Below are 25,912 nucleotides of genomic sequence, written 5' to 3' on the forward strand. Positions count from 1 at the left end.
GTTGGTTTATTCATTGTTTGAAAACTAATAGAAAACAATTAACAAATAATAATTAATTCATTATATTTTATTATTATTGTATTTTTATTTAAATTGGTTTTTCATTGTTTATTGATATATTATTTAATTAATCATTCAATAATGAACTGCAGTTTTAAATCAAGTTACTTACTAGAAAAAGCAATACAAAATATTTTGTAAGAGTTTAATAGAAAAAAAATCGTCTTGAATACAGTTTCTGTTAAAAAAATATACAAGGATTATTTGTGAAAACACAGAATTTTCACTGTTATAAATATATAACATGTACAGAGCACTTATCATTTATAACTAAACTAGTCCAAATATTCTGCCGTACTTGGCACCTGCTGTTCCGCTCTCCCTTCCATGTTTCATCTTATCTATTAAAAGTCCCTCCGACCATTCATTTACACAATTATCTTTAATAGATATTTCTCTATATCTAATTAGGTGAAATTTCACATGTAATTAAAATAAACACTACTTAAAGCAAAAGTGTATGATCAAAAATTATTTTTTTATTATAATTTGTTCAAACAAAGAAAAATTGAATGCACATAATAATCTTTGGTAAACATTGCACTTTATAGTTAAAAAAAAAAACACAAAATCCCATGTGGAACATATAAATTAATTGACTGCTATTGTAATCCGAGGTCAAAATCCCCAGGGGCTAATAATAAGAATAATAAAGTATATTCCAAACAGAGCTGCTTGTTCATCAATTTGTTAGAACTAGAGATCATGAATTTCTCAGCTAGTATATATTTTGCTAGTGAGTTAGTGTTAAGGAGAACCTGAAGCATTTATTGGAAAAAGTGTCTGTTAAATTAAACCAAAAAGTTAATCTGAATAGATTTAAGTTAGTAATAGATAAATGGTTATAAAACATTGCATTCTATTCCATACATAATTGTTTAGCCTGTGATATTTGTACATTAAAGTCTAGTTAGTTTAGTACTAAATGTCATAATTCTAATTTTATTGAATTTGTTTGTATTTTATTAAAATTTATTTATCAATTTACAGTGAGGGTGTTTGATAACATGTTACAGTAACTTAAAATATATTGTGGAAACATTGGATGGAAATTCAAATCATTTTATTTACTGTTTCAGGCTTACACTCCAATTTTTGAGACTCTACATGAACCAATCAACCTTCTGCATCTAGTATACAAACATAGGTTTGTTATCCTGGCAACAAAGTTTTCTCCTCCGTTTGAACCAAATTCTACCTTTCTTTCCGAGAGAGTGAAGATTCTTCAAGAGAGCCAGAGACTGAAAAGAAATTTAATGTTTAAGAGCCACAGAACAGTTGTAAACAAGATGAGGAAGTTAAAAAAGAAGAAAATACTTGCAGCAAGAACAGGTGTAAACACTTAACTGAATTGACTTTTTAGGCACCTACCGCAGTTAATCAGTTCAGAAGATTAATTAGAGATTTAAAATTACTGAACACAAAGATGCACACAGGAAGAGACACTACAGTTTGGTACTGTTATGATGCTTTTGGTGCCGTTGGTTTTTATAAACTTTTTGGCAAACTAAGTAGCTGTATTAGATTTGCCATAAAATAGATGGTAAATCTGACAGCAAAATATGTACGTGCAAGGTTGCCATGACTCAGTAAATTCCAAAAATCGTAAGGGTTGAGAATGTTACCAGTAGATAGAACCACTGTACATACTAATCTACTTATTGAAAACTTTTTTGCAAAAGTAAAGCATTACAACTTTAAAGAAAAGATCAAATTGTAAAGTAATCTAGACAAAATCTCAACTCTTACCACAAACAAGCTTTTTATAGACGACCTTGCTCATGAAATAAAACTGTTGTTGAGCTTCATAGTAACTGATGGCAACATCAATACTAGCAAAATTGTGTATTCCAGGTTCAACTTTTATCAATGCAGTCCAACTTAGCAGAGTTTACATCAGGAACTAGATTCTTAATCCTTTTATCTGTTACCTTTTTTACCTATTTGACACCTTTTGCGTGAATTAATTTTGCAATTGGTTGGTTTGGAGTTCTAACTATAATATATTGACTACTAAGATTTTAGAGTTAATGTTTTGTACATGTCCTACATTTTTGACATGGATTATGTGGTATTTGTTTTGTATATAGTCATGTTCAATATACGGGTATTATATGTTTATTGTTACTTGAATTGTTTAATTTATGTAATTATTTTATAAGTATCTAATGTGATGTTTTGTAGGCTGTGGTCTTTTTGATTAGATGTGCAGGCTGCTTGTTAAAAAAATATGTATATTGTAGTTTTCCACCAAAGAGTATTAAGTAATTCTAATTTTAATTAATACAAATTATGAAATGAAACAACTGTCATATGTTGTGTAAAAATTATTGTTACAGTTATATTGTAAAACCTGTCAGTTACATTATCCATGATGAGTAAACAGGAGTTTACACTGTTAAAAACATCATACCTAGTTTATATAAGTATTATACCAAGTGTTCCTATTGTATTTTTATTAGATTACTTTTAATTTTGAAAAGTTTCATCTAGAGTAGCATTCTTTATTGAATATTTTTCATTTTTAGGACTGTATAAGAGAAACACTTGTATTGCAATGCTTTTATATACTTAATTACTGCTCTGGCCTTTGCTACCCCATCTGGTACTTTGCCTCACAAACACACTGTCTCCAGACGTCTCTTAGATCATCTTTATTTTTTTGTTTTATTCTTTCTTCTCAGGTCCTTATTCAACTGGTCCCACCACCTTAGCTTTGGTCGTCCAAGAAATCTTCTACCTTCCGGATTGTTCTCCAGGATTGTCTTTGTCATGGTGCTGTCTTCTTCACTCAAGATTGCCCTTCTACTTTGTACATCAGCTACAATGTCTGGCTGCGTATATGGTTCTCTCAATCCCCAATTATTCTTGATCCTCCATTCTCCATCTTCAAAGGTCAATCCTTACACTTTTCTCAATATTTTGTTCTCAAAAACTATTATCTTTTTTCTGTTTTCTTATTCAATATCCTTTATTTAATAGTTTTGTAAATTTAGATTTGTTGTTTGTTTGATTTAGTATATTAGAAATCACCAACTTGTGGCATACTAAAACCAACCCTCTACAGTTTTGCTAGGTTGATCAAGTTTTTGTTGGTATTCCAAACTTGTTTATAACTCTCCGTAGCATTACCCTATTTATGGAGTCATAGCGTTAGAGACATCAGAATGTTTTGTTGAATTGGTAATACTTTACTATTAATTATTTTAAAATAAAAAGTTGGTTGTTGGTTGATCTGCCTCCTAAAGTCTATCTGATGTTCTCCAATTATATTTGCAGTATAGACTTCTACTATTTTTTGGACCAGTTTTGACAATATTTTGTAAATACAGTTTAACAGAGACGTACCTCTATAGTTACTGCAACCTTTTTTTTTGTTGCCTTCCTTGTGTATTGGTACAACTATAGCTTCTTTCCACTCCTTAGGTGTTGATTCTTCTAGCCTATGAGTTTTCCACCGCTAAGCAGTGATCTCCTGCCTTTACCAACTCCACTGTGAAATCATCTTCCCCAGGGGCTTAGTTGTTTTTTAATTCTTTGATTATTATTTTATTTCTTGGACTTTAGATCTGGAATCTAGGATTGAACATTTTAAACCTCCTCCTACTGCTCTTATTCTTATGGGTGACCATTTAGAAAGTGTTTAAAATAGTCTCCATACTCTTAAATCCTTCATCCCTATGGATTACAAACAAGCCGAATTAGTTCTTTATTCCATTCGGAGGAGAGGTTTATCCTTTTCTAAAGAATCTCATTTAATGATAAGTCTGGAATTGTTAGACGTTTGGTCCTGTTTCGCTTTTTGCAATGTTTTATTAACCTGTCCTCTTTTTACCTTAGTAATTTTACTGTTTCCTTGCTTTGTTGTCGGTAGTTACCTTGGTCTGTGTTTTTATTTTGTTTAGCCACGTTTCTTGTCCCTTCTTTATAATACCCCTTCCTAGCATTAATTGTCAAACCAAGGATTTTTTGATCTTTCTTTCTTTTTGACTAAATACTTCTTTTGCACTTTCCTGTATTGTCTTCTTGATGTTGACCCACATACTTTCTACTGTATCTCTCACTGCTTCTTCTGGTTCCATTGCCAGCAAAGCTGGTTTGTCAGTTTTAATTTACACTCTGTCAATGCCATTTCCTCTCTAAGTTTCTCTATTTCTACATTTTCCGTGCCATCCTCACTGGTTTTATTTTCCCTAATTTTATTCTTTGGTATGAGTTGACTTGTCTGACCCACACTCTGCTTCTCTTATACCTACATCATGTATGTGACTAGAATGTTGTAATCTATCAATGCTTATCTATTTGGTTCTCTACTTGGCCATTAGGTGAAACCCATGTAGCCTTATGGATATCTTTTCTAGGGAAGTGCATAATCATGATTTTCAAGTAGCACACTTTATAGTCTTACCCCATTGTCATTACAATTTACATGTAGGCTATTTTTTTCTACATCATTCTTCCACTTCATTCTTTTCCTATCTTTGCATTAAAGTCTCGCATCAGAAGTTTTACATCATATCCTGGAACCCTTCTCCATTCTTTTTGCATCATTTCGTAAAATGCATCTTCTACAGGTGCGTATGCACTCATAATTGATATATTTAAAAAAACTCCTTTAATCCTAATGTACTGCACATTACTCTAACATGGGCCTTTACAGCTTACCACAGAACTTGCTATTTTCTTGCTTAGAGCAAAGCGTACTTCTCTTTGGTATTCAACGCTCCTGTTAGTGGCCACCTTGTTTCTTATAATGCCACTAAACCCATCTAGTATCTACAGAGTTCATCTTATAGTATGTCTATTACTCCCGGCACTGTACAGTTCTTGTGTTCCATGTACAACCAATGTCAATTACTTGTATTCCATCCGTTATCCGAGGCATTGTGTTGATGTTTTTGAACTGTAGTTTTTTGAGGTAGGTTGTTGGCCTGACGCTCAACCCCCACATACCATAGTGGAACCAGGTTTGAGTCAGGCATTAGCCTACCTTATCCACTGAGCAAGTGTCTCATCTCCTGCATTCCAGAAGGTACCAGCAGAACCCGGTGCTGGCAATAAAGTGTTTCCACTACTTGCAGAAAAGGGTCTCTGTTTGGTATTAGCAACCAGCAGAGACATACAATAATTTTAGTGTAGTATATTTTACATTTGTAGAAATATTGATTTGATTAATTTGTGAAGTAACTTCAACATCACAAATGTCTTATTTCTCCATGTATATTTGTTCATTTTGCTCAATGTAGATGATATTAACAGAGAACCCAGAAACAAACTTATAATGACAATCATTTAGTGTATGAGTATTTTTTATTTCAGTAACTTTCTAAAGGATGTCCAGATTTTTTAATATTTTAAGATTGAATCTCATTGTTATTATACAATTAACTATTTACTAAAAATGGTGTTTACGTTTTTACCCTTGCCCATTTAAATGATTTTAAACACAAGCTATAATATACAACGCAGCTCTCTAAAGAATTGAATTATAGATGATGTCCATTTTTGGTGACAATTTGTAACAGCTAGATGATTGGTAAATATCTGATCCTGATGATGCTTCTGAGATTCCCAAGCTTTTAGCTTTAATATGAAGCAGTTTGTTTGATAAATTGGATAATACATAGAAGATTTAAAGTTTTCAAGTTGTTGATGATACCAATTTATTTTAGTTCGGTTTTATTTGAAATATATGTTCTTTAGAGATTGTTGTGGAAGCCCCATGTTGCGTGTGCCAATTTTTTACAGCTCAATTACTCGGAAAATGTCCTTGTTGTAAAACTTAAAAGACCCATGTTGGTTAATTTGAAACAATTTAATTTAATTTGGAATACCTGAACAAATATTTTAAAGCTACAAATCAATTTTGTAAATTATAAAAAGAGATAAATTAATTTGATATATTCAAATTTTAATAACTAAATACAGTGACTCAAATACATGATATTAGTTGAAAATTAATTATCTAAAACTCGAATTCGCAAATATAACATCGAAATATTATGTCACTTTTTATTGTAGTAGAAAATTTCAACAATTTTTTAATACGCTTAGTAGCTCAGTTTATTTATGAAATCATTAGGCATTTCGTATGTTATGAAAAACAAGATTACTTTCTAGCCCAATTATCCAATTATAATTATAACTGCCATTTCCAACATGCATGTAATTGATAATGAAAACAATATTGTTGTTGCTCATCATAGTCCTGATAATAATGACACGTTTCTAAGAGGTGTGGAGTACGTTGAAATGTGAGTTCTGAAACTAAATTGAGTATAGTACACTTAACAACAGCAACCCTCCTTACCGTAATCATGGATCAGGCTATAGTGTCTACATCCAGGATTCTGACCATCAGTTTTCCAAACCGTGGTGGTTCTTATGATGTTCAATCTAAATGAAATAAAGCAGAATTGTTCTACTAATGTAAATTTGGATGGTTTTATGAAAGCCAGTGCAAAACTCAAGAAAGCAATACAATTCTACATTCATCCTTAAATCTTTTCTAATCTGTAACTAAACAAATATTTTTGAATAAACTTAAAGAATACTGAATTGAGAACAAAATGCTTAAAAAAATAATTGAATGAAATATTAGACAAACTACTTATACGTTGACAACACCACGTATAAGTCAATTCATACATTTCAACTATGATAAAAAAAACCATATTAACCATATAAACCTGAATCTCTAGATAAGAATCAAAAGCAAGCATAAATAAATATCCCAGTTATACAAAGTACTTTGCGACATTAGACAATGTTCTTTATTAATTTTTAAGTTTAAAAAAACAATAGATATGTGTGGGATTACAATTTGAAATCTGAATTACACAGAACTACAATATAAAATGTATGTATGCGAGCAGTGAATGAATCTTAGAATAGCAAATTGCAGGATTTTTAGCTTTATTTATTGACGTTTGCAAATACAATGTAACATTGTTTGAAAGCAATAAAAATATGATTGATTGATTAAACGTGAACTACAAATACGAACAGATGGCAGTGACTTTTGAAATTTACCAAATCTGACACCTTACCTCTCAATTCAGACAACTTAAATAAATTGCTATTAATAAATTGGATAATTGATACTGACAAAGGTATTATTGTGTGATAAGTCCAAAGTACTGTAATTTTTTGTTTCTGTAATAATGTTCAATTGGTAATACTGCAATCTTAGAAGGACATGGCTTGTTTGTAAGAGTATAGACAGTTTTATGCCCTTTTTATCCTGTACAAGCCCTCATAATAAAATATATACTTATTGAAACACTTTTATAAGAAGATTGAGATTTCTGTTCATGACAGAGTTAAGATATCATCAACAACCGGGTGTGCATTGTGCCTTCATATTTAGTGCTGCACCAGTAAGAGCAGCCTCTCTGAAGCCAGCTTATATCAGAAATTTGAATTCTTTTACTCAGACAAATAGTGGTAAACATTTGACAGGTCCACTGACACAGTTTATTTAATAGCATTTGGCAATGAAAGGATCCTCTCAGCCTTAGCCTTAATTCTGGACTAGTCACATGCACAGAGACTGATTCCTAATTTGGATGGCGAGGAGGTAATAAAAGATCTAAGAACATTTGTAAAATATTTTAATGGTATGCCATCAACTGATAAACACAATGTGTGGTTTAAAAAAAACAATAGATATGTGTGGGATTACAATTTGAAATCTGAATTACACAGAACTACAATATAAAATAGATACTTTGAAAGAAAGTATATTTAAGTGTATTATATTTCATTAATTTAAATTTAGTAATCAAATTACAATATAACAAAAAGGCAACTAAAGTGAAAACATTCACAGTCTTAGTTGATTAATGTACATCAAAGCAAATGTTTAAAGTTAAAATAAAGCAGAGATGTTGTAGAAATGAAAGGAGTTACACCTCTAAAATAACTTACAAGTCATTACAATGTATTATTTTTCTGTACTGAAACCACAGAAATTCAATGTTTAATATCAAAACACCATTTAATTTATTAATTAAGGTCACTTGAATATGTGAAAAAATACTGAGTATCACTATATGTATATCAAAATACAGAAATCATTTTCACAATTTAAATATTGGAGATGGGTGGATACTTTTTTGGTTTTGAGTCAGAATAGATATTTTAAGAGAACACCATGCCAAGTATAGTACAAAAGACAGTTTATAATAGGTAACAGTTAATACCTAACACAATGCAAAGAGAAAGGTAGATTTCCCACCATTGGAATCAAATGAATTATAGATAAGTCAAATTACCAATCAGGTATAATCAATAATTGGATCATTGACATTACTTAAAAGACAAATTTTAAAAGTATGTACATATTAATATTTTACAAAACTACCCATTGTTCAGGTGTGGATACAATACACAAAAAAGTAGAAGATTTTATTATTCTGCAGGCAAAAGGCACTGAACAGATGGCTGCCATAACCTCACTTATCTTAAGCCTTACTGTCTGCATTTACAACAGTTTGGGTGCTTGACATCAGCTTGAGAATCCACCCAGCTCTTGCAAATATTGAATAAAAAAACTATTTTCTTATAAAGATACCACATGTGTCATTTGTTCATGTACGCATTATTAACATTGAGTTGATACTAAAAGTATGCTTGACATAAACATTGTAAATATATGTAAAAAAAGGAAAACAATCCAACGATAACAAAATAGCTCTTTTTATTAGCTAAGTTAAGCTTAAAAATTAAATAATCACAGTCTGAAAGTAGGCACTTGTTTCACAATGACTTGGAAGAGAGTCAACTGTAGTCGATGGAGTTTGTGTGGGGACTTATTGGCAGGAGAGGACCCTCGATGGTGGGCGAGGACAGTCGCAAGCTGTTCTCTCGGTACAATGCGTTAGGATTCACTTGTATCACCTGGGTCGCCACGGGTTTGCTGATATCCCTGAACGTTTCTAGCTCCAGGGGCTCATTCGGTAGAAGGGTAGAGCTCAGGTACTCGTCACTACGGACTAGTGGAGAATCTTTTTCACTCAGACACTGAGACTGCTTTGCAGATTCAATATCAAGCGAGAGTCTCTTCTTCCTAGGAATTTCTTCACAACTGTTTGTTTCTATTTCACTTTTGGTAACCGATTTCTTAATTGAAACAGTTCTCAGCTTTTTTCTGAGATTTTGTCGAAAAGCAGTTTCATCTGCGGAGAGAGGTTTGACGATATGAACAGGTGAAACATGGAGTTGCTGTTTCACTGCAATAGACTCCACTTCCACTGGGAAACCCACAGACCCACTGTTAACTGGATCTGCAAAATCAAATCAAAATATTCTTTATTTGACAGTATTATAAGAATACATTACATGGTGTGGTATTAAAAGTAATAACAGTAAGCTTAAGTTGCAGAACTACAACAAAATCTTAATCTTCGATTAATACATTATTTTTATACCAATATATAGAATATTAAATGAAACACAGATTTTATGTACAGGGTACATTAATTTTTTGTTTCTATTCAAAGATCTAGGGGAAGGAATCACCAGCCGACTCAGGAACTCAATCTAGCATACAACCTGATATACTCAACCATTTTCCGTCTCATCAGTGGAAGAAATATGCGGAAATGTAAATGCCCCAACCAGTGTAACAGTCTAATATCTGAAGAACGCTAACACTGTTCAACTGGTTTCTTGTGTTTTTCTTCTGTATTACCTAATGAAGTGTTGAAAATAATTTTGTCACTTAAAAGCTCATCTACAAAAGATGTGTATGGGTCCACTAGTGAGCTGTTAAAAAGTGTTGCTGTTGAGATTTTAGAGCCACTTACATATTGTTTACATCAATCTATTTTAGATGGTATTTTTCTTTCATACTTAAAATTCTCCAGAGTGGTTCCTGGAATTCCTGGAATATATATAAAAAGGGAAACCTGAAATTACCCAATAGCTATAGACCGATTTCTTGTATACCTGTCATTGCAAATATCTATGACAAATTCTGAAAATTGTCATAGTAAAGGTTTGTAATTTTTTTAATCTTTAAATTTATTTAGTGATTTTCAGTTGGCTACCGCTCTGGCAGATCTACTATTCAGGCCATAGATGTTATGATACAATAGTTACTGTTAGCTCTCTTAGCTTACTATGTGAACTAAATAAAGCTTTCGACACTATACGCTGTGATATACTACTTGCTAAATTACAATACTATGGTTTTCATGGTAGAGACTTTTGATGTTTTTAAATCATACTTGACCAACAGAAAACAAGTAGTAGATGTAAGGGGTACAATGTCACAGATTTGTTAAGTCAGGTGTTCCTCAGGGGTAGGTGTTGGGACCAATACTCTTGATTTAAATAAATGACCTTAGTTAATATTTTTTAGCTTTTCTACTATCTATGCAGATGACACTTCTATTTTAAATGTATATAACAATATAGGCCAACTCAAATCTTTGTCTGTCAGGCACTCGGTGAAGTAACTTGTTGGTTTGAAGCAAATGGATTGTTCCTGAATAAAGATAAGGCTCAAAACTTAATAGTATCTTTGAAAACTGATGTATCAGCTTGTAAAATTTCTGTTATATTGTTAGGTATAAGTATAGATTCTAATCTGTCATGGAAAAGTCATATCTGATAATTTGGGGAAACGGTAAAGACCTAGACAAAATTTTAATTCAACAGAAAGAGGTTGTCAGGATGATTATGAATGAAAAACTACTAATTTTTTTCAAATGCAATGCCAAAAATTATAGCCAGGTCACACAATGTCTTAATTTTACTCACAACTGAGGATTATAACTTATGACAAAATAATAAATTTTGTATAGAAATGTATACTTGAAAAGTTTTACTATCTATATTGAGAAAAATTTGTATGTGCTATAGAGAGGGGTTTTAAGAACCAAGAGTAAAACTTGCTTAAAAATGTATACAGTTTGGATTTGTAACTACAAAAAGCTGTATACAGTGCTTCCTTGGAGCTGACAGTCATGTCTATAATAACTTTCTTTTGTACAATCAAAATTTTCTGAGTTATGTACAACTCTCCCACAGAATAAAATATTTCTGAAAATGGACCAGAAATTATGGCTTTCCTGGGGCTCAAAGGCATTTTAAGACTGAAATCTTCATATATTACATCTTGGTTTTGCAAAGATAATTGCCATCGTTTTAAATTTAATAACCCATTTGTCAATCTAACCACCACGTACCGCCATTTTCTCACAAGATATCAGCATCAAAATATATAACAGGGAATATCAAAACTTTGTTTCTGTGTTCTATGGAATTATGGGAGTGAAGTAAGGAAAAATAAACAGATGATCGACTCAGTGACAGCACACTCATGTAATAAAAAGTGTGATGTGAGGCTCTACATAAGATCCACACAGGCTAGTGGCCAGAAAAGGCTTAAAAGGAGATCAGCCTCTCCTTTATTTCCCCCCAAAAATGAATTAATAGATACCATATATCAGTGGCGTCGGGCCGGGGGGGCACGTGCCCCCCCCCCCAACATTATGCAAAAAAAGAAAAAAATAATATAAATTATCTTTAAATTACGTATATGTATACACTAAAAGTTACGAATGAATAACTAATATAGATCCCCCGTTAGTCTATTTTTCTGTATGCATCTAATTTGATTCTGTGTGTGTAAAGTATGCGCGTGTTACAACTAAATTTACAAGTGCCGGTGAGCCGACTCTGGCCGGTTGCGCCCGAGCTGGAGCAGCCGATCGAATGCACCCGAGCCCAGCCGACGCCGGCCGAGGGCCTCCGAGCATTGACGACGCCTGGCGGAGGGATATCATACCAGCTCAGTGCGCGTGTGTTGTGTTGTGTAGGTGGTCGCCACGTTTTATTTGTTCAATAAGCTTATTGTTACTAGCTGAGCTGCTATTGTTTGTGTAATTTTTGCGGATGTTCGTTTGTTATCATGTCTAAGAAACAGTCCTCTGTACTAACATTCTTTAAAAAACTTGGAAATTCAAGTGAAAGTGTAAATGAAGATAGACATTTAGCGGGAAGTAGCACTGGAGGTAGCGTTGGTGATGAATCGCCATCTTGTTTACGCCCAGATCGTGATGCTACATTCCAGGGCGAAAGTAGAGATCCTTCATTGGGAGTACAAAGTGCAGATATTGCAAAAGGAGCATTTCAGCCTGTTGATTGTTTTAAGGTAAGCAAGATTCAATCCAAATCGAGGCAGTTCAAAGAATCCTGGTACAGTGAATTTAATTGGGTCGAATATAGCCCCATTAAAGACGCTGCATTTTGTTACCCATGCCGACTATTTTGTCAACATAAGTCTGGTCGCGGGGAGGAGTCATTCACTAAACTGGGCATGAACAATTGGAAGAAAGCTTTGGAAAAATTCAGGAAACATGAGAATAGTGAAATGCATCAAAAATCTAAACAGTTTCTCAATGAGTATAGAAAAGCAGGAAGCACGGTAGCAGATTCGTTGTCCTCGGCACATACTAAAATGGTTGAGATGAATAGGAGGTATTTAAAATTCATAATTGAAAACATCCTATTCCTTGGAAAACAGAATCTTGCCTTAAGAGGACATGATGAGAGTACTGCTTCATTTAACAGGGGGAACTTTATAGAACTGCTACAACTGAGATCTACTCAAATGGAGGAAGGAATCCAAACATTAATGAAATCCCCAGTCCATTCATACAAAAGTGCCCAGGTACAAAATGAGATAATAGATTGCATAAAAAGTGAAATGCTTCAACAAATTGTCCAAGAGGTGAGTGAGGCTTTGGCCTACTCAATTATTTGTGATGAAACTACGGATATTTCAACCCGTGAACAGCTTAGCATTTGCATTCGATACATTACTAAAATAGATGGACACATTAAAATCAATGAAAGGTTTTTGGGCTTCGTTGATGTGTCAGACACTACTGGTGAAAATTTACATCACACTATTAAACAGTATCTGCAGCAGTTGGGTATAAGCTTAAATAAAATGCACGGCCAGGCATATGATGGAGCTAGTAACATGAGCGGCAAATTCAAAGGTGTTGCCTCAAGGTTCCAAGAAGAAGAGCCTAAAGCTTTGTACACACACTGCCATGCCCACTTGCTTGATCTGGCTGTTCAGAGATTTTGTGAAGAAATAAGACAGCTTCGGAATTGCTTATCCATAGTAAATCACCTGTATAACTTAATTAATGCATCAGCTAACAGGTTTTCAATATTTGAATCAATATGTAAGCAAAGCGGAGAAACAAAAATGAAAAGACTGGTGAGCTTGTCTCGAACTAGATGGACAGTTCGACACAAAGCAATCCATGTAATTCTAGAGCAGCTCCCTGAAGTGTACGAAACTTTGGAAGTTATTGCAAACGATGTATCAAATCGTACAATTGCAGCCGAAGCTGATGGTCTAGCCAAACAAATCAGCACATTTGAATTTGTATTCAGTTTAAAACTATTGCACAGCGTTTTGAGTCAGACTGATATACTCTCCAAAGAACTGCAGAGTGAATCTCTTGACATTTCTAAGGTTTTTGCAAAAGTTGAATCAGTCATTGACTGTTTAAAACTGGACAGAAATGATGATGGCTTTATTCAGATGTGGAATGAGTCAGAAGAACAGTGTAACAAATATGGTATGAAAGGTTTGTCAGTTGAAAGGCCTTCACTACCACGCAAACGGAAGATTCCGAAAAAACTTGAAGCTAGTAGTAGCTCTTCAGATGCTGCATTTCATCAATCACCTGAACCTGAACCTGAACAGATGTTCAAGACTGGCATTTACTTTGCTGCTTTAGACACAGTAATTGTAAACCTGCAATCTCGTTTTTCCAAGAACGATTATGATAAAATCAACTGCATTGCCCAGTTACTATTTAATTGGACCGAAATTGACAACAACGCTGTTATGGCAATCCAAAAGTTTTATAACTTGTCTTTAAGTTTCTCTGTACATCTTAAGTTTTTTCACTGTTATGCAAAGAACAATTTTGTCAAAACAGACAAAGCAACCACAAGAATAACGTTCCAAGAGTTGGCTGATTTTTTTATTGAGAATGATCTTCAAGCCAGTGCACCAGATGTTTGGCAGCTACTAGAAATATCACTTTCGTGGCCTATCACAACAGCAAGCGCAGAAAGATCGTTTTCTACACTACGAAGGCTAAAGACATTTCTTCGAAGCACCATGACAGAAGACCGCTTAAGTGGGCTTGCCCTGATGTCTATTGAGCAAGAATTGACGTCTGAATACATGAAAGATAAAAAACTAGATCTGTTAGTTGACAGATTTTCAAATCTAGCCGATAGGAGGCTAATGCTTCATTAGAAGTAACGAAAATTGGTTCGTTGAAAACCATTACTGTAGTTCTGTTCACCTTAAAACTTTGTCTTGTACACAAATTTGTTTTTGTGTTATAAATGTCCTTGCAGTTATGTCTAGAATAGAATAAACTTGTATAATTTGAAATTGAGTCTTTTTACAATCCATCAATATAGTAAAAATTGATTAAAACCAATGTTTAACAAAAATACACATATACTTGACTTTAGTTCTTAAGTGGTAGTTTTCAAAAAAGCTTCCACGGGACCACCCCCCCCCCCCCCGGAGACCCCGTGCCCCCCCAAATTATTAGGTCACGCTACGCCTATGCCATATATTGAAAATGATATTGAAATGAAAATGACATTTTAACTAACTCTGGCATTGTTATACTGAAATAAGTTCAATGATGCTGAGGAAGAGTTTGTGTGATAGGTAATGTAGATTGTAACAATGGCGAGTCTGACAATACCTACTTTGATGGTTATTTTGAAATGACCGATGTGGTCCTAAAATTGTTAATGAATCAAGAAACGATTTACATTTAAAAAATGTTGAACATTTTATTACAGTGTAAATTTTTTTTAATTAATATTTAATTAAAGTCATTCATAAGTTAACATTATTTTTACAAATTAAATTGAAATAAATGTTTTTACTTTTAAATTAATAAAAATAAAAATAAACATTAACATTTTAACTTTTATCATTTTTAAACCAAGAATGTAACTTAAGCTCTCTATATTAAAACTCCCAAGTTTCATTAAAAAAAGACAACTAGAATAACAATATTTTTAAAAAGTATCCATTTTGGACAAAATTAATGGAACAAACTGCACATTTTGGTAAACTAATAAGCCAATGGGTTAACTTTTTGCAAGCTCACTTTACGTTTTACGGACACATGTCACGCTAGTTGACACTTGAACATCCATTATACACCATTGACGAGTTTTTTTTTTTCAATTTGACAACTATAAAGAACGTATTTCAATTTTAAAACAAGATTGTATAGTCATTGAACAAATATAATGGAAACCTACCTACCAAGTTAACCATGTTACTATACATAAGTGTTATAATTTCTTACAAAAGTGAACTGTAACTTTAAAAGCATTCATGTACATGATACATTTATTTTTATTAATGAAGATTTATAATTCAATCAATAGATACCAGTTCTACAAACTGTGTGTTTGTCTTTATGACACAACAGAATGGAAACAGCTGTAAACCATTCAGATTTCAGTAATTGTATTCAATAACTAGGGGTACTCACTGTTGCACATGGCCTGTGTGACAGGACAGTCTTTGTGAGCTAGCAGGAGAGTCTTGAGATGTGCCACCTCAGCTCTCAAGGCCCCCACCTCCAACTGCAGCTGCTGGTTGTTGGACAACATCTGCTCAGCCCGCCGTTCCAGTGTTGCCACCCAGAATTTTCGTTTCTCTCTACATCGCATTGCTGCTGCTCTGTACATAAAAAGCCACAATAACTTTACACATTTGTAAACCAAATAACTCCCTTTTTAACTAGTTCAGTAGTAAATATAAAACTGAAAGCTTTAGACTGAATAGGTATTTTGTAATTTGCCACTATTCCAAAAGTGTATATATATGTAGAGAAAAAGTCCAAAAGATCAATTAAAGTACATGAGCAGTTTGAGAAGAAATTGTGATTTCATTTCATGTTCTCTACATGACAACCTGAAATAAATACATTCTATGAAGTTTTATCTATCTTTTTCTTTTGTATTAAAATAAAAAATTATAGGCATATACATACAAATTTAGAAAATATATAGAGTAATAACATTATTTTTTTTTTAACTTAAAGTACGAGGGCCATCCGGAAAGTAGTACCCGTTTGTGAAATAAAGACACAGAAGTAAATATTAACAAATATAAACATTTTTATTGAAAAGAGCATACCTTAAACTACTTCTCCACATAATCTCCAAGCAAATTTAAGAATTTGTCATAACGTGTGACGAGTTTTTGTATTCCAGCGTCATATTCCTCCGCCGCCAGCCGATTGAAATACGTAGTCACGCCTTCTTTAAGTTCTTCATCGCTGTCAAATCTTTTTCCCGCCAAAAACTCTTTAAGTTTTGTAAAGAGATGAAAATCTGAAGGTGCCAAGTCCGGGCTATACGGTGGATGGTCGAAAATTTCCCAATTGAATTGCTGCAGAAGTTGTTGTGTTATCCCCGCTGCATGAGGCCTGGCATTGTCATGGAGGAGAATGACGCCATCAGACAATAGACCTCTCCGTCGATTTTGTATTGCCCGCCGTAATTTCTTTAATGTTTCACAATACGCATTAGCGTTAATAGTGTCTCCACGGGCCATAAAATCAATAAGCAGTACACCACGTCGATCCCAGAAAATGGTTGCCATAAGTTTCCTGTTGGACAGAACAGTCTTGAATTTTTTTGGTGTCTTTGGTGAATGAGTATGATGCCATTCCATTGACTGTCCTTTACTCTCAGGTGAAGCATAACAAACCCACGTTTCATCACCAGTAACTATGCGATTCAAGAACGTGTCTGCTTCATCAGAATAACGTTCCAAAAATGTGAATGCAGCAGCCATACACTTGGTTTTGTGCTCATCTGTAAGCATGCGAGGGACCCAACTTGCACAAATTTTTGAATAATGCAGATGGTGTTTGACAATTTCATGAACAATTGTTCGAGAAACATTAGGGAAATGTTCACAGATTTCATCAATTGTGACGCGCCGATCGTTCCTCACGAATTCGTCTACTGACCTCAGCAGTTGATCTGTAATGACAGATGGTCTCCCTGAACGCTCATCGTCGTGTGTGTTCCCCCTCCCCAAGTTGAAATTACGACACCAGCACCGAACAGATGACTCTTCCATCACATTGTCTCCATACACTTCCTTTAATTGGCGATGAATATCACAAGGTCGAACGTTTCTTGTGTTGAGAAATTTTATTACAGCCCTCACTTCACAACTGGCGGCGTTTTCAATTTGTTAAACATTATGAACTGCCACAGAAACAACACAGGCAATGCTAGCGTCACGGAACTTGTAACAGAGAAGGCAGACAAGCCACTGAAGCGATCTGACCTTGACCGGCATCTACTCGCGTCGTCAGCGCCTCACGCGGCGGAAACGGGTACTACTTTCCGGATGGCCCTCGTACATAAGTAACAAACATTAATATTCAAATTTTACATGTTTCACACATTTTTATAAAACATATTAAACAGACATAAACATGTGAAGTCAGAAAATGTCTATTATAAAAATATTATTACTTACATTCTACGATCATACGAATTTTTGAATATTCATATACCAATGTAAGGTCATTACTATTTCTGAATAGATTTTAAATATGTTAAAATATATGCTAATACTCTGGAACAGTTTGTTTTTTGTACTTTGAAAATCATATTATATTTACCTGTTTCTTTCCAAAAATCTTTTTCTCTTTGCCTCTTCATCGTCCTCACTGCTCATGGAATTCGTTACAAAAGATGTTCGTTTGCTTCGGACTCCTTCATCTCGTAATGTTGATTTTGATACCTAAAACAATTGTGTCATTTGATATTGTAAAATAATATAGGCATTGAAATTCAAAAATAATAATGATTATATTTATATAATTATTGTCTTGCTACTATGGTAAAGTTATAATGAGTGTTTTATAATTACCCTTTGGTCAGTAGCAGAGCATGCCTTGCCTTCACTTGCACTCGTGTTACCAAGCCGTGCTTTCAGTTTCTGAAACATGTTTTACAACTATGTGTAGGCAAATCAATCTGTCAGACAAATAATGACAACAATCTAATTGAAAATAAGAAAATAATTCAAAATTCAAGTTGTGATGGAACTAAAAGTTCAAGTTGGTATTTAAATTGAGAATTTATGTCCTACATTCGAATCTTCTGACTATCTGATTTTCAAAGTGAAAATATTGAGTCTTTTTAACTGATTGTAGAGGGTGAAGAATAATTGACCGATATTTATACATTGAACTTAACACAATATTTACCTTCTATATTTTCAAATAGTGTCCAACAGTTCAAGTATGAACAAATATAATAAAGTCCAGTATGGTCATTCATACTCCCCTGGTCTTTTATTTTGTTTCGCTACTGTATAGAGCTCACAAGCGGAGAGCGGCAGGAATGTACCCTCCGCCTGTCAGGGCTCCCTGCCAGAAACTTTTCATGCATTTCTAAAAACATTGTGCATGCTAGACATTGAATAGTTTACTTAATTTTTTAATACAACAACATTATGTATTTAATTTGTAATTACAATAAATAAATTTGACTATATAATTTCTTTAATTATAAACATTTTATGTTTGCATAGTATTATTATCTTATTGTTTCAGTCGTTGTTCTTGTTTTATTTTTGTCTATTATACTATTTTCATTGGTTGGTAATTATAATGTATGTAACATTGTTTAGTTTCATTAATTGCATTACTACTTTTGTAGTTATTAATTTATTATACTGGGGCAGGCAGGCACTAACGTAGAGGGATGGGGAAAGTATAATGGTGTATTTTTTGAATGGCTAGTTCGAAGAATTCACTAGAATCTACAGTGCTCCGCCGTACCCCTCGCTACACCACATTTGAGCTCTGACAGTATCTTCGTTGTGTTAAGTTCATAATTTTCTCCCAGCCACCCCAACACCATATCAGTTACTGTACTACTCAGACAGCAGAATCTTACTAAGTATAGACAAACCTTGTTCGGATTTTTGTATTGTGTTGTTTCTACCTCACATTTTATATAATGCACCACATTGTCATTATAATAGATTATTTTACTTTAATATATGGTACTCCTATAAACTTAAAAATAACTGTAAAATAATATTTTAGAGTAAAATGTCTAGATTACTTACAAGTGAACACTTAAAACTGTTTTTAATGCTAGATTTGTATAAGTGTATAACGCTTTTAAAAACTAAATGTGTTATGGTTTTTAGTATGATTGCATTTCTCAACTATCCAACACATTCACTTAGAGCACCTGTGTTAAACAAAAACTCCAACCTTAACACTACTTGAATGCTGGAACTGTAAAACTTCAGTATAATTTGTTGGGGAGCTTATTGTTTGTTTCCATGACAAGTACATGATTGTACAATCACTCTTCTGCTGCTTCCCCTCCTGCCACTGAACCTTGTGATGAACCTCCTGGACCTGCTGAACTCCATCTGAAGCCTCCTGCTACTGGATTGACTAATGCTGCCGAGCCACTTTCCTCTAGTGGAACTCATCCGTTTTTAGACCTCCATTTGAAAACGTTCCTCGTGTGAGCCCTGGTACAGACTCATATGCGGACGGAGTAAAAATAAACAAGCAAGATAAACTGACTGTACAAAGACCAAATATTTTTTAGAAATCCCAGTAGATGTATCTCGGTTTCAGTATCAGTAAAACACAACAAAAATTGGCACTGTTAAAAACAAACAAACATATTTAATTCAAATAAGCTTTCTGTGGTACATCAAAATGCCCAGAAGGCTATGGAAAAAAAGTGAACGAACTGTCATTGTTATGCGGGGAATTGAATCCTGATGTTTTTGTTGTTTCAGAACAAAGTTTTAACATTAATTCAATTTCTCAGTTTAAAATAAACAATTATCAATTGGCAACTCTATCATCACAATCTCTTCAAAGGGGAAGGTGTGGCCTTAAACAAAAATTATTTAATGTTAGAGCCTTTTAAAACAAACTATAGTTCTGACTTGGACTTGGAAATTAGTTGCATAAGTTGACATCCTCTGAAAAGATAAACATTGTTGGATTGTACAGATCCCCCAGAGGCTGCAGGGATACATTTTTTGAGAAATTTGAGTCACTTTAGTCCTTTCTTTCAAACAAAATCCAAGGTGATTTCAATATCAATGTCTTAGACCACACCAACCCCATCACCCAGCGTTTGAGACTTATTAACATTCGGATTGGAGTGGGCTGTGAATGTGCCCAATAGAGTGATTGCTACATCGTGCACCGCCATCTCTGACTTTTTTGCGCAGAAGGTGAGGCCGGAACCTGAGCACCAAACGGTCTCTACATCCCAGAAATGTTGACCGTCTCTGTCAGTCTCTTTCAAAGGAATCCTGAACTTTCTTAAACAATTTTAAATCCTCAAAATGAGGCATTTAACAAATTCAGTTATTGTTTAACCACACATCCTGACGCCATTGCCCATTCAAAATGTTCAAGGAAGAAATCAAATTTCAAAAAAATTAATGGGTTACCCAGGGCATTCTCAAATCAAGAGAAAAATTAAAATTTTACTACTCCATATTTACGGAATCTCAAGATGAGTGGTTTATATTTTTTTTCAACAGCTATAAGAGAATTTACAGGAAAGTCATAAAAGCAGCTAAAGCTTATGACATTGAACATATCCAAAGTAGCATGGGACATTATTAACTCAAATTTAAAACCAGATTTTTCCAAATTTTCAAAACCAATAAAAATTTAAATTGGGGATTGACTTTTACAAACCTCTGAAGAAGTGGCCAGGGAGTTTAGTAATTTTTTTGCAAACTGCGATGCCAAACCTGCCTTTGAGCAGCAGTCGGTCTAGTTTGGAACCTATAAGGGGATCGGTATTGCTCATGGTGCTTTCTCCTGCTAGCGAGAACAAGGTGGCAGGGTAGGTAAGGAGGTTCAACACAAAAAAATCATGTGACATCAATGGCATGTCAGTGTGGCTACTCAAACGTTACCTAAAGCACATTTTGAAACCACAGACAAGACTGGTTAACATGTCCTTTGAAATAAGAATGTTTCTAGCTCAGCTAAATCATCCAAAGTGATTCAACTTTTCAAAAAGGACGATCCTTGCCTCGCAAGCAACTATCGTCCTATTTCAATTCTGCCAGTTTTGATCGTCTTTGAAAAACTTTTTTTTAAAGACTCATGGATTTCCTCAATAGTTTTGACATTTTGTCTTCAAGCCAATTTGGAGGGTCGGGAGCACATAGTTGGTGTATTTCTCGATCTTTTGAAGGCCTTTCTGATTGTATTCACCATGCCACTCTGTTGCAAAAACTGGGGTGCATGGCCTGCCTCTGAAATTGTTGAAATTGTACCTCAGTGTCAGAAGTTAGTTAGTAGAAAATTCCAATGTTAAGTCACAAAGATTTCCTTTGAACCAGGGGGTCCCCCAGGGATCTATACTTGGACCTGTACCGTTCTTGGTTTATGTGAACGATCTTGGACTAACAAATCAGAATGGAAAGATAGTCCAATACACGGATGACATGTCTCTCTGCGTTTGGGAGTGCCGATAGCCGAGCGGTCTAAGGCGTTAGCTATATAAAAAACAGCAAAATCAAACACCGCTCTGGAAATAGAAGCTTTTGTTGAACTGAATTCTTGTATTCAGTATTTCTCTAACTTAAATCTTAAAACAAACAATGCAAAAACGAATTGTATAAGTTTTTGTCTCCCTCAACAAATTAATGAGATTCAACCCATTGCCATGGTAGAGGACACCTTTCTACAGGAAGTGGAATCGATTGACTTGATTTTTTGGAATATATCTCGATAGAGGATTAACTTGGATCATGTTGAGCATGTATGTGCAAGGGTTGCTTCAGGCGTTTTTTCCGTCAGGAATTTGGCACAAGTTTACTCTTTTGACGTTCTAAGGATGGCCTATTTTGGCCTTTTCTATCCCCATTTGACCTACGGCATACGTCTTTGGGGTGGATGTGCTAGGATCAGATTCAACAGAGTTTTCAGGTTTCAGAAGAAAGTCACTAGAATCATGTTCAAATTGAAACCAAGAGTCGTGCCGCGATGCTTTCAGGGAACATGGTTTTCTGACTTTACCCTGCCTCTATATCTTGGATGTAGCTCTGTATTGCCGATTCCAATAGTGCAGGGCAAGACGTCCACATATATGATACTAGGGGTGGGGACAGCTACAGGATGCAACATCATAGAACACTGGCATTTGAACAACTTCCTTCACAAGCTGGTGTCAGATTAATAATTTCCCTGAGAGCATAAAAAAATGTCAACGACCCAACTCTGTTTAAACCTCAATTAAAGGACCTTTTAGGTTCTGAAGTGATTTACTCTGTAGATGAGTTCATGTTACGCCGTTGGGACCACTAATTTTCCTAACCAAGTACCGATGCTGAAGCCATGTATGAATGAGAGAGAGAATGTAATTTAATGTTTATATGTGTGCGTTCAATAAATGAATCTTAGGATAGTAAACTGTAAGCTTTTTAGCTTTATTTATTGACGTTTGCAAATGCAATGTAAAATTGTTTGAAAGCAATAAAAATATGATTATTGATTACTTGACGTGTAAATTATTATAACAGAACTTATTTACTACTACTCCCATTTATGAGAACTGTTATTGTTATTCCTTGATAAAATTTAAATTATTTCCATTAGTTCTAAGATATATTATTCTAGAAAGAATCATATGGAAAACAATACTTAATTATAAATTAATTAATTTTAAGCGTTGCTATATTTTGGTAAAATCTTAAAATTGTCTTAAATGCTATTGAATTTATTTATAAGTTTTAAGGATATATGATTTACATGTTTAAATCAATTCATTTATCAAGTACACATGTAAGTATATTAATTTATGGAATTAATGGAAGGAAAGCAATATACCTTATTCAAGATTCTTGTAACTAACCTATCCTATGTTGAAAATTATAATTGATACTATTTACTACTCTTTTTTTCATCAATTCAGCCACATATGATTCAATACTTAATTTGTTTTTGAAAATACATTTCTTAACCCTTTTAGTGCCAGGTATAAAAAAGCTTTACATGCTGAGAAGTGGTACATTATTCCTGGGGCTAATAGCCTATGTGAGAAGTGCCAGAGGCTTTGAACAGAAACATATACTAATATTATTTATACTGATATCTGAAACCTTTTTGTTTTGTTTTACACATTAATAATTTGTACAATTGGAAATTGTATTGAATCTAATAAAGAAATGTTATTTATCATAAGATAAACCTTTTTAAAAGAATTTTTATCTGAAAAACATAATAAGAATCGAGTTTGAACTAAATTACCTGACTATGTTAGTTTTTAATGCTTTCATGTTCTAGAGCATTAACAAAAATCCAAAACCATGTAAAATATGTAGTACGGTATTTCCTAGATATAAAATATACACAAAATATGTTTTTAATTCTCTATGTGGTACAGGACTTTTAGTAAAATCACAGGGTTTAACATTATGATAACTTAAATTATCTAAATAAATAAATAGTGGTGATAAATTAAAACATAACGTGATCTCAACAATTGTGCACATGCAATAATATTAAGAAGTAGAATAAATCAATTTACTTAGGAACATCCATAGAATATATAATTTACTATATGAAAAAAATCGAAATTGAAGTCCCAACTGAAATAACTATGGGAAAAAGTAGTTTAACGTTAATTTTTAATGCTTTCTTGTTGTAGAGCAGAACATTGCAATCAAAATTTATTTACTGAACATGATATTAACAATTTTATAGTCCAAACTAATTTTAAAAGTATAAAGTTGGAAAAAGTTTGAGAGAGAAGTCTTCAGTGGCGAAGAGCGAACTATCAACCACATTGGCTAACTCAGACCTTTGTAAAGCCATTTTCAATATCATAGATATTTAAATTATTTTAAAAATACTATTCCAAAAGTCTTGTTATGCAACTCCTGTACTTCTCAGGCAAAAACACAGGCTGCGTAATGCTATCCCTGACACCCTAACGCATTTTCAATGGATTGTGTTACGAGTCTTGCTGGCACTCAAAGGGCAAAGCACTTAACAGACTGCTATAAACAACAGGTTGTTTAAGTGCCAACCATGCACCAGCTGTTGTTTGTAACTCTTTTCCCGTGTTTTTTTTTTTATCGTCATGAAATACAAAATACTATGCAAATTACATATGTTTCTATCGTAGGATAGTCAAATAATAAAATATCTTTATAAACTATGGGATGTAAAAAGGATGAATTAAATTTACAATAACAATCGGAGTCGACGGATTGTCACCGCAGACTTTTAGTAAAGACAAATCGTCACTGTGGCACCAAAAGGTTATATTTACTAAATGTCAGTACAAACTCTGTACATTTATTACCTCTTTGATGAGTGGTGAGATATTGTCTGAGTCTTGTTTTTTCTCTGGGCCAGTGTGTAGGATAACACTTCCCATCTTTGTCTTCGGCTTGTCCATTCTTGCCTGGAATAATTATCAGTCATGATGATCAAGCCATTAAAATCACAAGAAGAATGGTTTGCACATTAACAAGAACACTACAATGTCAATTTAAATTAATGATACTTAATGGCTGAAAATATATTTTCAAATACTAAACAATTAACAGGCATGACATGGCACTGCAATAAAAAACAACAATAGCACAACAAACAATGTTACATAGTTGAAACTCAAGTAATAAGAGATGATAAGAACACACATAATTGGTCAGAATTTTGCATCTTTTGTTTTATTTTTCTTTTCTTTGGAGAAGATGATTAGAAAAATAACGATATAATTATAAAATAAAGTTTAAAATTAAACTTTAAAAAAATGTTATGTTTTATTTATCTTTAATGTTCGGTGATCTGTCCTTTTTTAAAAAATAAAACTTGTTTGTACTAATCTACAGGTAAGGTTTGTAGTTTTAGGCTACACGTAAAACTTAAAAATAGATATAATAGGTATAATAAAATGTGCGTCTAGAGTTAGCTTCATTTCATCAAGTGCTGGGTTTTTATTGCTGTGTGTTAAAATACGAAGAAAATTTAATTCCTGTCCTACGAAAAGTTTTGTCACTTATTTCATGAATGCAAAAAACTTGACTTGATGGAATTTACAGAGTATATATAACTACAGATAAGATACTTGAACAACTAATACGAGTATAGCTGCGTAGTACAATATAAACACATCATAACATCTTCCACATATAGTTTTCCCACTTATTACATCATTTTACATGTCACGAAAATAAATGTGACTTTTTAGTACAAAATATCCACATATAATATTTCCGCTTGTAACACATTTTGTTCTGTAGCTGCTTTGGGGCTGGACGACTATTGCGGCCATTTTTATATCAGAGCGTTTCTCCGTTCAGTGGCTATCCAGCCGTCCTAGTGAGAGGTTAGCCGCTCATTCTTGTTTTAAAATATGTGACACAACTGAAAATCCCACGAGTTGTGAAGTGCAGTCGGTAATACACGGTTTTTTTGGCTAAGCACAATAAACCAATTGAGATTTATCGCCATCTCTGTGAAGTTTATAGCAACGATGTGATTACTGAAGGTGGAGTGTGTCAGTAGTGCATTTAAAAAAGGCAGGTTTAAAAATGGCCGAACCAATGTGCATAATGACGAACGAAGAGGACGGTCAAGCATTGTAACCATGAAATTGTCTCTAAAGTGGATGACAAAATTAAAGAAGACTGCTGATTCACAATAACAGAACTCTCACTTTGTTTTCCTCAAATTTCAAGGAGTTTATTACACAAAAGTTAGGTTACCAAAAATTT

The 25,912-nt window shown here is 33.7% G+C and overlaps 2 protein-coding genes across 2 annotated transcripts in view; one reads left to right on the top strand and one right to left on the bottom strand.

The window, feature by feature from the left end:
* Positions 1 to 5,451, top strand: part of LOC124369393 — a 41,124-nt gene extending 35,673 nt beyond the window's left edge. The window contains exon 16 of the mRNA XM_046827394.1: positions 1,140 to 5,451. Within this exon, the coding sequence (XP_046683350.1) occupies positions 1,140 to 1,406 (267 nt within the window). The 3' untranslated portion in view covers positions 1,407 to 5,451. The remainder of the gene's footprint in view (positions 1 to 1,139) is intronic.
* Positions 5,452 to 7,656: 2,205 nt separating this feature from the next.
* Positions 7,657 to 25,912, bottom strand: part of LOC124368781 (cyclic AMP-dependent transcription factor ATF-2) — a 43,106-nt gene continuing 24,850 nt past the window's right edge. Inside the window, exons 7-11 of the mRNA XM_046826140.1 lie at positions 24,496 to 24,597; positions 18,044 to 18,112; positions 17,793 to 17,914; positions 15,636 to 15,826; positions 7,657 to 9,347 (exon numbers count right to left, since the gene is read on the bottom strand). Coding sequence (XP_046682096.1) covers positions 8,842 to 9,347; positions 15,636 to 15,826; positions 17,793 to 17,914; positions 18,044 to 18,112; positions 24,496 to 24,597 — 990 coding nt within the window. The 3' untranslated portion in view covers positions 7,657 to 8,841. The remainder of the gene's footprint in view (positions 9,348 to 15,635; positions 15,827 to 17,792; positions 17,915 to 18,043; positions 18,113 to 24,495; positions 24,598 to 25,912) is intronic.

Source organism: Homalodisca vitripennis, chromosome X (genome assembly GCF_021130785.1).
Source record: "Homalodisca vitripennis isolate AUS2020 chromosome X, UT_GWSS_2.1, whole genome shotgun sequence".
Classification (NCBI taxonomy): domain Eukaryota; kingdom Metazoa; phylum Arthropoda; class Insecta; order Hemiptera; family Cicadellidae; genus Homalodisca; species Homalodisca vitripennis.